Source organism: Condylura cristata, unplaced genomic scaffold (genome assembly GCF_000260355.1).
Source record: "Condylura cristata isolate star-nosed mole 26May11 unplaced genomic scaffold, ConCri1.0 scaffold00002, whole genome shotgun sequence".
In the NCBI taxonomy this organism is placed as follows: Eukaryota; Metazoa; Chordata; class Mammalia; order Eulipotyphla; family Talpidae; genus Condylura; species Condylura cristata.
In genome coordinates this window covers 15158461-15175862 of record NW_004567103.1, presented here as the reverse complement: position 1 = coordinate 15175862, position 17402 = coordinate 15158461, and the positions used below count along the sequence as shown (strand labels likewise).

At 39.0% G+C, this 17402-nt stretch overlaps 1 protein-coding gene across 12 annotated transcripts in view; it reads right to left on the bottom strand.

The window, feature by feature from the left end:
• Positions 1-17402, bottom strand: part of FN1 (fibronectin 1) — a 66832-nt gene that overhangs the window by 28845 nt on the left and 20585 nt on the right. For all 12 annotated transcript variants that reach the window (XM_004674316.2, XM_012726812.1, XM_004674320.2 and 9 more), the window contains exons 13-24: positions 16445-16566; positions 13996-14188; positions 13637-13813; positions 12756-12884; positions 12563-12652; positions 11392-11586; positions 10450-10722; positions 8406-8672; positions 4866-4960; positions 3327-3495; positions 2499-2585; positions 19-210 (exon numbers count right to left, since the gene is read on the bottom strand). In XM_004674316.2, the coding sequence (XP_004674373.1) occupies positions 19-210; positions 2499-2585; positions 3327-3495; positions 4866-4960; positions 8406-8672; positions 10450-10722; positions 11392-11586; positions 12563-12652; positions 12756-12884; positions 13637-13813; positions 13996-14188; positions 16445-16566 (1989 nt within the window). The remainder of the gene's footprint in view (positions 1-18; positions 211-2498; positions 2586-3326; positions 3496-4865; positions 4961-8405; positions 8673-10449; positions 10723-11391; positions 11587-12562; positions 12653-12755; positions 12885-13636; positions 13814-13995; positions 14189-16444; positions 16567-17402) is intronic.

The window sequence follows — 17402 nt, the reverse complement described above, 5'->3', positions numbered from 1 at the left end:
AGCTTATTTTTTCATTACCTGGGACGATGGTATCAGAGATAGGAACACTTTCCTTGTCATCCTTGACAGTGTAAACACTGACATTGTACTCCATGCCAGGACTCAGGTTTTCAAAAGTACAGGAACTCTGGCCCTCATCGACCACTTCTTCCAAAGAATATCCCTGCTGGCCATTTGTTGGGGTGGTAGTAATTCTATAGCCACTGATGTCTGGAGAGAACAAAAAGGAGGAAGTTACTGCAAGGAGTCCTTACAACTCGGAGCACAACTCGGAGGTTGTTTCCAAGGATGGACCCAGTAGCGGAATGGAGAGAGGACCTGGTACTAAAAGAGGACCCTTCAACCATTTGGCTCTTGCAACGACTCTTTGAGGCAGGTATTTAATAGCCTCAAGTTTAAAAATAATCTTGGAAGGATAGGCGATGACCACAGGCTTTTCTACCTCCAAATTCCACGCTTTTTCTACACACTACCCTGCTTTCCTTTAACGGGCTGTGTACCTGCAGGACAGCTGAGAAATTACTCATGTTACCATGGAATGGATCCCAACTTTAGGCATAGGTGCCAAACAGGTGCTCCTTATTTATAAATCTGAACATAGGAGATTTATAAGAGGGGAAAAAAGAAAAGAGAAAAAGTGGAAAACAAAAGTAGTGATGCTGATTCTAGAGAAAGAAGATTAACTGCTGAGGGCTTCAAGAATCAAAAGAATAGAGCAGGAAGGGCGTTCAGCAGGAGGAGGAAGATATTCAACGTATCACACAGTTCACTAGAGGTCCCTGGGATAGACGGAAAGTAGAACAAGAAAGTATATTTAAGTTAAACTTACCAAAGGACAAGGAAGTGATGGCATATTTTGTCATTGGGAACAGGGAGAACATTTAGGGGCTATACCCAATGAAACCCAGGGATATGAAAAATAAATGTTCAGGTCATCACAATTTCTAGTGATGAACCAGAGAGGCAAGATGAGCTGTTCATTAAAAGTAAATATGAATGGCTGAACTTATAACAAGCATGAAACTTGCCAATTTACCATTATAACCTGACTAGATATAATGTAGTAATTTGACAGGAAATGTGGGCTTTAACAATATTTCCACTGAAAATGAAAATGCCCAAAATCATTCTACTTCCAGAGGCAGATGAAAAAGCATCAGGAGCTAGTTATTTCTGTGTGATTTCACATTCTTATCAGAGTTAGAGGTAGTTAACTAGGTGCCCACACATAGGTTAAGAACTGTTATAAAAAAAACTACAATGAAATATACCCAGTGATGTTAATTCAGAATGAGTATCTTGATTCTCAATAGTGATTTCCCAGAATACTTAATATTAAATGTTACAATTAATTTTAGGTGACATTTCTCACTTAGAGAGACTTTTACATGAGCTGGGAAAAAAGACAAGAATACCTAAAATTTCTCCTGTCACTGCTGTGATATATTATGCTATTTGACTATCACAATAGATATCTTTACCCATTTTAGAAAATTTTGTAAATTTTCATAGGTATGAACAAAAATATCAGACAAAATGTCATTTAAAACCTTAAAAACAAAGTTCAGGGCCCTCCCTGGTGGCGCAGCAGGTTAAAGCACTGCACTAAGAAGCTTAAGCCACTTCCGCATGAGTTCGATCCCCGCCTGCCCCGGAGGAGATCCACATGGCGTGGCAGACCTCTCCTGACCCACCCGCTGCTCCCCTCAGCAGTGTACTTCGTAGATCTGCCTGCTCTGCTCCCTGCTCTGTCTCTGGTGAATCCTCTCACCCTCCACATCTCTGGCCTGTACCCCAGTTCTGTATGAATAAATACAATCTATAAAACAACAACAACAACAAAAAAACAAAGTTCAAATAGAATAAGTTATAATCCCATATCTGTAATATTAAAATTTGTGATTATGAATAAGTCCAGTTTTTGAGTCTGTTCTTTCATTTGAAAAGTTAAAAACAAGGTTCAAATAGGTTGTTATAACCCCAAATCTGTATACTTAAAATATGTGACTATGTATTAAGTCCATTTTTTTGAGTCTATTCTTTCAGTCTATAAAATAAACTCATTTATAGAACTAATGAAACCCAGAATAAAATTTGTGAAGCTGCAAAAATAAACTTAAGACTACATGCTAGCTCACAAAAGGAAAATTATGTAGATGACTTTAGTTATTTGTTTGGAAATTTTGAACACCACTAAAGAAAAGTCACCTTCTAGAATGCTTTACTCAGGTCTCAAGATTCTCCATAGCTAGTTAAGGATCTGCTTCCCCCACAACCTAGTGCCTAATGAAAATCCTAGTGCATCCTGTGATTTAAATAAATAAGCAACAAAACAGTTGACATGTTTCTCTAGGATGGACATTCCAATATTCCTGTTCTTTTTTATGGAGAGCTGACTACTTGTAATTTTGACTCTATCTTTCTCTGACAGGAACAATTTGGCAAACCTTTGTTGGGGTGGGGGGGGCATACTTGCCCTCAGACCCATCCAGGCTCACCTGGTGTGGTGCTTCTCTCCCAGGAGACAATAAGCACGCCAGTGTGAGGGTTCGCATCCAGGTGCAAGTTTGTGGGTGGAGACAATGCTATGAAGCGAGAAAATTTTAAATTAAAATGTAAAATCAACAAAGCACTTGACCTGTGCAATGTTCTCTCCTCCTCACTCCCTCCCCGCCTCCCTTTCTCTTTCATTCTTTCTAAAGAATCAGTAAAAATATAGATATTACTTTATGAAACCATAGTGGGCAGCAATTTTCTGATAATATTTTCTTAACAATTAATGACTTTGCAATAATATTGGCATTCGGTTGGGTCAGGTAAATTCATACAAATTATTGACTTGGAAAGAACATTTCTGAAGCCAGGAAATACATGGCATAAATTGAACTTGCTATTCCAAATTTAGATGCACCCGTTCTTTAAGTAGGAATGGATCTTTCCCCTAGGAAATTGTTAGAAGTGACACTGGGGATCTCCCTGGTAGTGTAGGGGTTAATCTCAGTTCTATCACCACTAGGGTCTGAGTTCGATCCCCAGCAAGGAAACTAACCCACCTATGATGCAGGACTGCTCTCCTGTCTCACCCGCTGTTCGCCTCAGCAGTGTATTTCATTACATCTGTGTATTTCATTACATCTGCCTGTTCTGTTCCCCTGTCTGTCTCTGATGAATCCTCTCACTGTCCCCACACCTCTGGCCTAAACTCCAGTTCTTTTATGTATAAGTAAGTAAATCTTTAAAAAAGGTGGGTGATATTGATACTAGGTAGTTTAGAAAGTGGAACAGCTCTAAAAACCAGAAAAAAAGAGACAGAAAACTCCTCTTACGTGTCACCACTTTGTTAACAATTGGGGTGTCTCTCTCCTGACCATCTCTCAGGACTGTGATGGTATAAATGTATTCCACGCCTGGAGTCAGGCCAGAGACAACAATGCTTCCTGAGTCTGAAGTCACTTCTCTTGGAGCTTCTCCTCCTTGGCTTGGCCGTACACCCAGCTAGAAGAAAAGCAAGCATCAAGGACAAAAATTTACCAGTTGGATGCTTCTGAGAGGATGTGTCTGGGCCTAAAAGAATGTCAGTTGAACAACTGCACAATGTGTTTTTATTGGGGAACAATTTAGGGTCTTAAGCTAGAAATTCCCTGAACTGGAAAGTGTCTTCCAAAACTATATTTAGGTGGCTGGTAATGGAAGGTGCCAGAGAAATATCTTTAGACACTTTTTTCATTTGCTGAACTAATCTGATGCATATAGGGCTTTGAGTTACACAGCAGTTCATTTCCACTTTCTTTTTGCTAGAAGAAATTCTCTACCATGCACTTTAATGAGTATTCACACCCAATTCTCTTTTTTACTGACATTTAATGGTATCAGTCCCTGTAACACATTCTACTGCAAAAACACTCCGTTGAGAAGCACATTCATACGCTCAACTACTAGATGGCACATTACAGAAGAAAATTCCATGATTTTAAATCCCTTTAAGATTTTATTTCAAAAATTTCAGCAATATGGTGTCATCAAATAGTGTTCAACTCTATAGACATTCTTTATAGGTTCCAGTGTCTGGCAATGACAGTAATAAAATAAATTTAAAAAATGTACTGGCAATGTTAAAAAAGAGTTTTTCAAAAATAAATAACATACCATCAGTGTGGCCATTTATATACCTCAAAAAGGAAGTGATCTTTGGTGCTTTATTTTTTTTAAACACACAGTCATGAAGATTCAGTCTTAATTTCTAATCATAATAAATATTTCTCACTCCATATTTTGTATGCCAAAGAAAGGAGTCCTTTCAAATTTATTCATTTGTATTCATCACTTCATTAGTATCATTACTTTAAAGAACATGAATCCAGATCTCTACAGAAAAGACCTTAATCTTAAGTTCTATTAACAGATTTACCCATGGGGCCTCAGCAAGACAAGATGAAACCAATTGTATGAAAATGTGATTTTTAAGTGACTATGAGTTTAATTGCTCTCCCTAAATTGGCTTTCATGAACTTATTGGTACTCATTTAGAACAACACATCAGATGGAGTTTCCCTTGTATATTGTTAAGTGTTGCTCCCTGGGGGGAGAGAATTGAGAAAGTGAGATAACAGCTCCACACTGATTTCTTATCCTTTCCAAAGCACGTTCACTGCCTCTATCCATACTCCAGGAATTCAATGAGGAAGAAGTATGTATAGAGCAGAAGAAGTATCGCTCTGCTTGGACCACCTGGTCAGAGAGCTGTGAATGGAAGCAGCTAACAAGATGTAGGTCTCCTGATTCCTGAACATCTTATTTCTACCAAATCCAGAAATACAGGGCACCTGCAGGCTGGATCACAGGAATAAGGACCATCTACAATTTACCTTAAATCCAATCCTTGGAGCAGGCATCCAGGTGATGACAATGGTGGTCTCAGTCACTTCTGTATTGTACGGTGGAATGGAGCTTTGAGGCTGCACTGTGAACCAAAGATCAATGCATGTGGTCAAACCTTGAAATCACAATCACATAAACTAGACAAAAAGTATTCTCATGGAGAAGTTCAGCTGAGCCAACTAGTTCTGGATTCAGAATTAACATCCGTGCCTTCATTGTGAGAATTTGGAGGTCAGTGTTTCTTCATCTTTAATGTGCGACACAAATCATCTGAAGCATATTATGTATGAAGGGCTGAGACAATATGATCCTCCAGATTTAGAGTTGAGGGGCATAAATGTCTCAAAACTCTAGTCTCTATTCAGCTCCATTAAGTTGTCTTTTCTTTGTCATCTGGGAACTCGGGTCCAGCATTGTAATTTTCCATTGTTTTTTATAGCCTGGTTTTAATGGGCAATTAAAAATTTATTTAAATAATAAAGTGTGGAAAAACATACGTGTGTGGGCTACTTGGTAATAACTGTTTAAATGGTTGAGTTGAGGAACCACTGGGTTAGTGACCTGTTTCGTGAGTATGTTACTATTTAGGTGGAGGTAACTAGGACTGTTGACCCGTGGTGGCTTCCCAGTGGCTCTGAAATCATATACCACTTGGCTGCTGCTGACTTTGCCAGAATGTTATGGTCAGCCCTGCGTGATCATGTTAATGGCTATAACAAATACTTCAGATAGTGGTTGACTTCTCTCACTTAACAGTTGTGAAAATCTCAGCACTTTTACAAGTTAGATTCTTTTCAACCACCTTAGACTTTAAGACTGGATGTTTTCTTTTGCTTGAGCCAGCCAGCAAGACTCTTCCCTAATTTAAGATGTTGCTGTCTTCCCAGGAAGACCATTACAGGAAATGATCCAAACCACAAAGCCACAAACTGATGTCAAACAAAAGATGTAATTGTAAGTATTTGGGATGGGTCCTGGCAGGTCTTGTTGGGTGAAGAACAGACTGGTTATTAAAGAATTAAAATTTGCCCTATTTAAAAAGGAGTCACTGAACTCTCCCCCATAATGGCATCCCGCCTCATAATGAGCTTTTCTCATATTTGATATGACAAATTTAGGTTATAAAAATTTGGGTTATAAAACCCAGAAATTATTCCCAGAATTCAGCTGGATAAGACAATAAAACTACAGAAACTTAAGGCAATTTCAGAAATACGCAAGTCCTGCTGATGGTGACAGCCTGCGGGAGTGCTTCAAGTTCAAATGAAGTTGTAGAACTTGCTTGTGGGAGTTTATTTAAATCAAAGCTTGGCTGAACTGTTTTCATTATCATTCTTTCCTCCATAAATTATCAGTTCAGCAAATAATTTTTGAATGTACACTATGTTCAAGACTCTGTTATTCTTTATCCAATAAAATCAGTTTTGACTCTCAGCACTTCAAATGTAACTATGATATTTATATATTGTGCAGAGTATAACACAATACATCCAATGTATCAAAGTCTCCAGAATTAGATTAGAAATAACTTATGTTGACTCACTCACCCATTCCACTTAATTTTTAGATTAAAAATGCCTTTTCATTTGTAGGCATTCTGTTCAACAAAGGAAAGAATGTAAAAGATATTTTATGTTAAGGAGTACAAAAGATAACAATATGGTTTAAATATAGAATGTGTTAAGTCAGTATAAGACCATATTTACTGAAATCTCCATTCAAAAGCAGTAAAGAACATCTATAAAGAAGATATTTATGGCCCTCCCCGGTGGCGCAGCGGGTTAAAGCACAGCACTGAGAAGCTAAAGCCATTTCCACATGAGTTCGATTCCCGCCTACCCTGGAGGTGACCACATGGCACAGCAGACCTCTCTTGACCCACCCGCTGCTCCCCTCAGCAGTGTACTTTGTCGATCTGCCTGTTCTGCTCCCCACTCTGTCTCTGGTGATGCCTCTCGTGCCCCTGAGCCTCTGGCCTGTACCCCAGCTCTGTATGCACAAATAAATAAATCTTTAAAAAAAAAGATATTTACAAGAATACAGGATATTGATGATTTCATATTAATAGATTTTAGAGTATCTTAAGGAACACAATATAAAACAGCAAAATTTCAAGTTACATTTAGATATAAAAAGCAGATATTCCTTGCTTAGGGTTACCAGTTACTTAAGGAAAAAGCTTCACTAGTCCACCTTCACACACCAAATATAACAAATGGACATGTATTTGTACATTATGAATCTGTACAATTTTCCTTGGGAAATAAATACCATAGTGATTTACAAGCTAAGCTTAGATTTACTTTTAACATCTACATTTTGAAAATAGTCAAAGTGGAAGATTTGTTGAAAGCTTTAAAAAAACTGCAAAGTAGTTTGTTATTGCTGAAAAAGTGCAAGGTTAGGAGCTCCTGTAACTCAAAATGTTGAGTTAAAAATAACAAATAATGCTCAGCTAGAAATAAGCGATCCCATAATTCTTTGTAATGTAAATGAAATGTATTTAATAGAAATCCATTTGTGATTACAGTGCGTACTGTTCTATAACTATGGAAGTGATTTAAGGCCACTTGCCATAAAATGTTGAGCAAAAGGACAGATATGACCAAAATTATTGTTAATATTTTTCCCTCTGGAATTTCAAAAGTAATTTTAAGATTAAAAAAAAAACATTTAAAAAGCTCTTCTGTCTGCAGAAGTATTTTAATCTGTCTCAGACTCAGAAAGAAACGATTTACTTGGCTTCCTGTTCTATTGGTTTCTATTCAACTGGTAGCTGGTTTTATTCTACACTTGCTGCTATCATTTGATACCTAAAATAGTAGAATCTAGACATAGGTGCTGATTTTCTTGTGTTAACTAGAATCTGGTAACTTAATGTAATACAATAGCATCCAACTTTCAAATAACTGGGAGCCTTAAACTAAGAAACATAAAGTCATAGAATACACTGCTTCCTTCATCAAGAAAATCTGGCTTCTATAAAATTATCTACTGATAATTACCCTCCCTGGTGGTGCAGTGGGTGAAAGCACAGCAATAAGAAGCTAAAGCCACTTCAGCATGAGTTTGATCCCTGCCCTAGAGGTGATCCATAATGGAGTGGCAGACCTCTCCTGGCCCACCCGCTGCTCCCCCCCACAGTATACTTTGTCCTCCGCCTGTTTTGCTCCCCACTCTGCCTCTGGTGAATCCTCTCACTGCCCCTGTACCTCTGGTCTGTACCCCAGTTCTGTATGCAAATATAAATTAATTAAAAAAAAAATCTACTGAGCTATCCAGTGTGCTTCATGATTTATGCTCCGGCAGGAGCTCCTGTCAGTAACCAACAGTTCACGGGGGCCAGCAGTGGTCCATGGTTCCCTCTCTAAGCAACATATTCAATTTTCCCTTAAATTAAAAAAATTAATTTTTAATTTAAACCTCATATTCAATTTTCAAGTTAACTTTAGAAAAACTGGTTGAAGGACAGCACATGTATAAGAAGCCATGACACCACAAAGAATCATACTGAAATTCTGACTTACGAGTATTAAAGACTCCGGTGACTTTGGGACTCTGCTGGTTGCCTTTCACAGCTACGAGGGTCACCGTGTACTCAGACCCAGGCTGCAGATTCCTCAGGGGGTACTGCCTGGCCGATGGCCCCACGCTGTACTGCTTAGGCTGTCCCCCCCGGGTCAGGACCACGCTTATTTGGTACCCGTCTATGCGGGCCCGAGGTGGAGTCCAGCTGACCATGACGGTGGAGTCGGTCTGGTCGGTAAACTGGAGGTTAGTGGGAGCATCCAGTTCTAGAAAATGAAGAAGAAACAGATCGAGAAATAGTTGAGTCTCAGGAATTAACACATGGAAATCCTAAAGCTTGGTTGAATTGTCAACGTTTTCTCTTGGCAAGTTTCAAGCTAAGTAAAAGTCAACTCTTGGAAATATTAAGCCATGGAGAGAGACATAGAACTTGGCAACGCTTGGTGTCAGTCATGAGAAATTGCTGACCCTTTTTACTTGACTTTGATCCCATGGAAAGTCTAATTTTCCAGCAGGACTTTCCCATCACGGAAATTATACTAGCATTATGGCAATGGCATTGAAAAAAACAAAACCACACACACTTAAGAAAGCCATGTTTTACATCGTTCTGAAACAAAAAGGAGTCAAGTAAAGAAGGGTGACCCCTCTAAGGGCAAGAAAGTACGGAAGGGGGGGGAATCCTATACTTCAAAATATAAACCAATGTAAACCAATGTGAATTCTACCTTTACATAAATTAAAAGGTGCTTTTTTTCCCCCAAATTTTTAAGACATTTTCTTACTTCCTATGAATTTTTTTATTGAATGTATTGATTTTTTTAAATTGCATGAATGGTCCTTTTCCGGAGAAATATGTCACATTCTCATGCTCACTCAAATTAGACAATAACAACAGTCACAGAACCTTGGGCTCACGGCAAGACACTGGTGAGTTTGAGCCATTAGAAATAATCACATTTGTTGTGAGTGTTTGAAAGTATGATATGTAGCAGTTTTCCTGAATGATTTTAAACATTTTTGGCTGAAGTAAATGTTTAAGAGGTAGTCAAGGTAATAATTGGAAGTATGGGTTTTGGAGTGAAAAAACAAAAACAGGTCTGTATGCTCTGGCCTCATTGAACTAGCTCTGTGCTCTCACAAGTTTGAGAATGTGGTGTCAGACAAGACATGGAAAATAGTAAGAATTTCCTTGCTGGGTCAAAATGAAGATTCAATGAGAATAATGCTTGTAAAAAAATGAGCAGAGGACCTGATTCTTAATAAATACTAAATGCTTTCACAATTACTTTTGTTTGCAGATTACTTTTAAGGTTTATTTATTGTTATTATTTTTTGAATATTATAATAGTTTATTTTTATATCATTTTGTGTCTTTTTCCATCTCAGTTGTAGTCTCCGTGGACTTCCCATCACCCAATCACCCATATGCCATCATCACAGTCCGTGCACTTCCACTCCACCCCCATAAAATGTCTTTGGTATATAGTTATTCATTATTATTATTTTTTTCTCCCTGGTCCTTAATGCTCCTGCTATGAGTGAAACCATCCAGTATTTTTCTTTTTCTTTCTTGCTTATTTCACTAAGCATGATCCCTTCCAGCTCCATCCATGTTGCTGCAAAAGGCATGAGTTTGCTGTTTTAATTGCTGAGTAATATTCCATCCACAATTACATTTTTGTAAATGATTGTATTATCAAATCATTATGAGCCTACAATCGAAGTTTGATGTAGATAGTTTTACTTACACTAAAATGTACTCAAAATGTCAATCAAGCTCCCATTATCAATATCAAAATTAGGTTGTCTTAATTCTTTCCGCACTGGCATGTGTATTTGGGAAATAAATTACTGCTTGGCATCTGAGGAGCTTGTCTGAGTTGAACATGCTTTATGTCCATGATGGTTCCCTCATTGGCTGAACGTTTTCTTATTTGTAGCTGCAACCCTGGGCATAAGCCACACGCTACACATGTATCCCCGGCTGGAAGGGAGGGTGGAACATGTGGGGTGTAGGTCAGAGTCAAGATCAGGACTTACTGGTGGTCTGTTCTGCCGTCAGCGGTTTGCTCTCTCTCCCCTGGTTCACAGCGAAGACTTTGAAGTGATAGGTGACCCCGGGAGTCAGCCCCGAGATCTCTGCAAAGGCGTTCCGGCTGACGGGCAGGCTCTGCCCATGCTCTCCAGGCAGGTTGATCGGAATCACCTCCACGCGGTATCCCGTCACTGGGCTCTCAGGGGCTGTCCACATAATGGTGATCTTCACGTCTGTCACTTCCACAAACTGCAGGTCCTTGGGAGGAGGCACAGCATCTAAGAGACAAGCATCTAAGATTAGCAATCCTGCTGAAGCTTGTGTTTACAAAGCCAGTTTCCTGGATGCATATTAAGGCAATTAATTCACAGTGCTTCTCATTCCAGAGCAATTTAAAGCTGTCTCTAACCAGAGACTATGATTTGCTGCTGTTTTCATGGCTTGGTGATAGTGCTTACCTTGCAAGAGCTGAGGCTTTAAGTCTTTAAGTATGAAAGTATAAAAGCAGATGCCATTTCCAGCATAAGCTATACTAGCGAGAGGTTTAAAGTACACATATATATAGCATAGTTTGACAGCAGAAAAGAAAAAGTGTTGGTCTTCATTTATTTCACTGAATCATTTTATTAAGAGTGACAGATGAACTGACCCTGCCATTTCTACAGGAAAATGTGTTTTTAATCAGGAGGAAGGTTTTGATAAGTCCCTTTAAGAGTTTGGACATGTCCATCAAACTGAGTAAATCAAGGGATTGACTAATCTATAAGATCACTTGCCAAGAGTTACTGTTGACAGAGACAAACCAACCTTCAACAGAGACAGTTATTCTTTTATCTGACACATCTTATTCTGCCCAGGAGGCTAATGGAAGGTAAAGAACTCCAAGAAGCTACTTTGTTAAACCCTAAGAAACAAGATACTGGCTGGTGAGGGGATATCTGCTTTACCTGAACGGGGGACTCCAGTCGTCTCCTGTTGGATGAACACAGGAGTGCTTTCTTGATTTTCCTCCACGGCATAAATAGTGATGTTATACTGAACACCAGGTTGCAGGTCGCTGAGAGTGACGGAGTTGGCAGTTTCAGGAAGGTTGAGTTCTGTGCTACTACCTTCTACAGATGGTGAATACACGATCCTGTATCCTGCAGATTCATGAGGAAAAAGTAGGATACAGAAGCGTAAGCCACTTCCACATGAGTTCTATCCCTCGCCTGCCCCGGAGGAGATCCACATGGCGTGGCAGACCTCTCCTGACCCACCCGCTGCTCCCCTCAGCAGTGTACTTCGTAGATCTGCCTGTTCTGCTCCCCTCTCTGTCTCTGGTGAATCCTCTCACCCTTCGCATCTCTGGCCTGTACCCCAGTTCTATATGAATAAATCAAAATCTTAAAATATATATATAGATATAAATTTTTATTAAGGTAGTGTTGGCTTTACTATGACTTAGGAGTATGGCTTCATAGCTTTTCAGAAGTATATCACACCACACCCCACAATCTTCCATCATAGCCCATTAGGCCTCTTCTTTGCTCCCCACCTTCACACCCCCTCAGTCACACAAACCTTCTTAGCAATCAATATCATCCTTAAAGATCCAAGATATTTAATAAATGCCTATTAGAGAAGCCATGAGGTGAAAGGAGTCATGCTACATGGCAATTTCTTCTGAGTTCTGGATGGTGACAATTAACGAACCACCTGCGTACAGACTAGTTCAACCCTGTCCGTGTCCTTTAAGGACTTCAGACAATTGAATCACCTAATGAGCTAAAAAGGCAACTCAGCTACCTCTTTAAGAGTAAGTCTTAGAGTGAGGTTTTCAGATTACTTTCCCTTCTACCACGGGAATGCTCAGCTTAGAAAAATCAGCAAGCTGGCTTTAGAGGTTGTGTGCACATGAGTAGGAGGTCGATAAAATGGATTCAAGGGGAAATGATCCATAAAAAAGTAGGGCTGTAAATAATCACATTCTTCATTAATTTTTCAAACACACATCTCTACAGTAGTGTAATAAATACAAGGGAGATGGAAGTGATGTGCTGGTCCGGGTGAGGATCTGCTCCCTCCCCGCGTACAGCAGCAGGATTAATGTGGCAGCCCAAAGGGGGCACAGCTGACCTGTGATGGGTGCCTGGGGTCTGCTCCAGCTGACGACAATTGAGGTATCATCCACTTGGTCCACAGAGGAGTGAGGTGGGGCATCAGGTGCTAACAAGGAAAGGGAGAAAGGAGGGTAACATTGGGAGATATTGCTGTAGGCCCCTTTCAGAGGCCAAAGAGATTCTTTTCACACCACATTGTACACATGTACCTGTTGTCTGGGAAGTAGACAAAATCAAACTCTGCTCTCCCTCTTCAGAGATCTCATAGACATTCACAATGTATTTTCTGCCAGGAAGCAGGTCAGGGATGTTCACAGAAGTGGCTGTGCTTGGAAGATCTTTAAAATAAATAGGAAAGGTTAGCAACCAGAGCAAACCATTCATCCAATAACTTCAGAGTCTGTAGGAGGTATTTGAAAAGTTATATATGTATCATGAAGAAAAAAACTAAAAGGAAATATACCAATGGTTAATCAACAGTTATCAGTGCACCCAGGGATAAATTATTTATTTCCATTTTTTTTTCTTTAAAGAGGTATCATTTCTGTAATCCACCTCCACATTTGTCAAAATAGGCCTCTATTGTCAAAGGGGATTCCAGGCAGAAGATGATGGAGAAGTGTGGTAGGAGAGATATTCTTTTTCTCGAGCTGGGCGTGTTCACTTTACAAACATTTCATTGATCAATGAACATCTAATATCTCTATGATTGCACAATGAAGTTTTTAAAAGGCATCTCATTGTTTAAGAATTTGAAAAGCATAAATACCAATACTGTGCATACCCCAAACTAACATTTTACACTGCGGTCCTCACAGTGGCAATCACTTCCAGGAATAAAATACTTTTCTTGTATGAACCTGTGCCCAGGGACACACATCCTACAACCCATAGAGGGACCTCAGAAATGTGAGCAGGAAACCCAGCTGAGCTCTCTATTGGAGCAGTGGGCTTCCTTTCTCAAACATGATATATTCATTCTGAACTATCTACTTGTGCTGAAGTTCACAGCCGCCTTCCTGGACGATGTCCACCACAAACATGGTTCTCAGAAGCCATTCAGAACTGACAGGACAAAACACTCATTTACCGAGGTACCGGGGTTTATCACCGTCCTCACTCAGCTCATACTCCACGCGGAATCCTGACACAGTGTCCGAAGCTGAGACCCAAGAGACCACAAAGCTGCTGGCTGTGATTTCAGTCACAGATTCAGAAGTGGTCACGAAAGGAGAATAGGGCGTAGTCTCTCCTGTTACAGTGTTGCCTAGTGAGTGATGAAAGGAGAGAGGGTATGTTAGCCAGAGAAGATGGACTGCCAACACCCACAGCCAACCATTTTTCAAAATTGGGGGCGCCAGCCATGGAAGAACTGACACAAGTGTAACTCAGAGAAGTGCAGGCAGACACGAGGGTGTGCATGCAGACACGAGGGAGTGCGGCACGTACTGTTCACTGGTACACTGGAGCCGGAGTTGGTGCCAGTGGTGGTGAAGTCAAAGCGTGTCACCTCTTTCTGGCCATACTGCTGCACACTGATGAGCTGACCCTCATAGATCATCCCTGGGGTCAGGCCTTTGATGGTGTATGAATTTAGGTGGCCTGGAATGATGGCTTCCTTCCAACGGGCTCGAGTATTTTTCTAAAAATATAAATTACAAAAAACCCACCTAAGTACTCATACAGATGAAGGTTCAGAGATAATGGTTGTCTCCCAAGACAGAGGGACCTATGCTTCTCCACTCAGGAGTAAAACATGGAAAGCTGGAATTGGACTAGGAAGCCTGCCGAAGAGTCTGTTACTTCTAATAACAATTGTGCTGAGAGTTAACTATTGGCAGGTAACTGTGTGTGTCACACTTGGTGCGACTTTCTTTGCACTCTCCCCTTTCATCTTCACCCTTCCCCCCGTATTAACTGTATCATTGCCCTCAATGACCTGGTAGAGAAACAAAATTATGGGACATTGTCGAGGGGATACAATCCCTTTTTGCCAGGTTAATTATTTGATATCAGCAACATAATATAATGAACCCAAGTTTTGTCTCTCCCAATTTTTTCACTTCTACAGTGAACAGAGAGAAACTCCTCACTGAAAAGAGAATAATTTTCTAGCCATCTTGCACTTGGGATACAATTCCTTTTCCTGCCTGGCAGAAGCAGCCAGAAGCATATTATTGCTTCTAGCTCAGTTCCTGGGGCCATGGCATTCCAGGCACAAATGGCCCTCATTTATGACTCATTCTTGGATATGAATCACCCCATGAAAAGCAGCAAGACTACAGATGAACGACATCAGTTTATTTAATCTTTGCTTCCAGTTTACATTTTTATATCCTGTCCAAATTCATTAATATGTCATGGATCACAAACTCACTGCAATAAAATGGACAGAAAAGGAATACCCTTTTTCCAGCAAGATGTGATCCTTTTAAGTATAAATATTCTAACCTAATATATAAATCAAAATGTACTTTTAATGCTCAATGATTTGCAAAAATGATCCGGTCAACCAGTTCCTCAATAATTCAAATATTCAAGTACCAATTTCTTTTTGTGGAATGAATGGAAGTAATCCCAGTACTCTTTAAGTTCCAATTTTAACTCAGTTATACCACGGGGTTGGGGAGGGGGGCGGAGAGGACTGAAATGATTCACAATCTTATCATTAGCTCAGATTTAGTGAAATCATTTTATGAAATATGAACTTTTGGGATTAGCTTTTCCATTGGAAAGAATGCAAAAATTAACTCTCAGGTGATATATAGTAAAGAAAAACCTGAAAAAATTTGAGCAAGGAAGAGAACTTAATATTTGTAACTATTACAAACTGTAGCTATAAGTTGTAATGACTGTCTTATGGCCTGGGAGAAGATATCTGAGTCAGGTGTTTCAGTGGAACTGAGATGCTTAAATTGCTAAAAACTTCAAAGAAATGCATCACTGTCACGCTCTAAGGAGTTTCCAATTAATGTACACTTTATACATCACTGTAAATGTGCCTTATTATGACAGTTCAGAGTCAAGTTTAAAGTAAACAAAATTGGTGATAGCCGGATAAAAGATAAGAAGGAATTGGAGGCAAAATGTAGATTCCACCGACATTGCCAGATACCAAGCCCTGCAAATGGTTTAACATGCTAAAAACGTGACAAAAGAGACTAAAAGGAGAAAAAGAAGCTTGAGATTTTCCAGAAGAGTTTAAATCCCACTGCATGAAAATTGCTAGAAACCAATAGTTTCAATTAAAAAGTCATTTTTTCTCCAGTGTTTAATTTAGTGTTCCTCAAAGTATGCATCATGACTTTCAAAGACAGAGTGGAAAGGGTAGGAGGAATAAAGCTTAATAGACCAATATGCTTTAAAATGTGGTTGCTTCAATTTCTAGATGCTGCTTCTTAGAAAACCACAAGGATCATTAAAAAAAAAAAAAACAACTATTGTCCTTTCCTCTCATCATTTTTTCCCCTTCTCTCTAAATAATTTCAGAGACTCAAAAATAAGTCTTTCAGAAATCATCACTTTGAAAGTGAAGCAAGTGAAAGATATAGCTATTTGGTTTTCAAATTGCAGAAATGGTGGAAGTAATTTTTCCTTTATGTGGTTACAAGACATGTGAAAGTTTAGACTTTCTTCCTGTATTAGGGATGAGTAATTTTAAGCACTATCATTGCTAAGTCCTGCTCAGGTGATCTTTTTGACATAAAGACCATAAATTGTTCTAAATGCCCCCAAAAGCTAAATCTATGTCAGTCTGATGACCATATTATTTGGTTATTAAACAAAATAAATACTAGATAAACAGCTAACCAGATCTGTTATCTAAAAAGATGAAAATAATTTGAGAATTTGTTCATTTCAGGAAATAGCACTCAAGGTTCCCTAGTAGAATACTCACAGGTTTCCATCTGAGAATGTACTTGGTAATGTGAGAGGATTCTGGGGCATTCCAGTGAATGGGGTGAGAATTAGGTTGACTGGGTGTCTCTGTGATGATGACCTGGACAGGACCAGTTGAACCTGAAAAAGAAAAGGTGACATTTGGCTATCATGTCTGCTTATCAGAAAATGTGAGGATAGTAAAAATCATGTGGGGCTGATCTTTTATATACTGACATTGGCGATCATTGCAACAATTTTTTTTGTTGTTGTTGATAAGTGGTTGTCTTTCACATGAAAACTGCAAATAGAACATGTTCACAGCAAATAAAAAAAAACCTATCTCTTAGGTTGATTTTCTCAATTTTTAAAGCAAGAATTGTGAGGAAATTATGAAGCTAGTCTAACACAAATAATATAATAGAGAACTCCAATTTCATTTATTTATTATACTGAGTCTTTTTGAAGCAAATCCTAGTTTGTGGAGATTTCATCAAGAATGTGTCTGCTATCTATGGAAGGAAACAACATTCCAAAGGCCACACAACATGATGTAAAACAAACACATTTCTAAATGGGGGTAGATGCTTAGACAAATAGACAAGGTAATAATTAAAGACTCGGTTTTATTTATCAGTCTAAGCATCCTAACAGTTTGGAAAAAAATGCTTGAACATTATTTTTATTTGAGAGGAATACTCTAAAAATCATTCCATTGGTTGGTCAAATTATTGACACCAAACACAGTATTTTTTCAAAAGCAAATATGAATTGAAATGACATTTTGAAGTATACCTAACTTCAGTATTTCTACATCAGGACTAGTAAGGCTGTAACCCATAAAATGTGAAGTAGGGATTCGGTTCCTTTTCTTTTTTAAAGCAAAATAAGGGAGGTGGAATAAATTTCTTAATACTGTAGACTCTGTTTAGAGTCTACAACATAGCTTGCAGACTAACATACTGACTTTTTTTTTT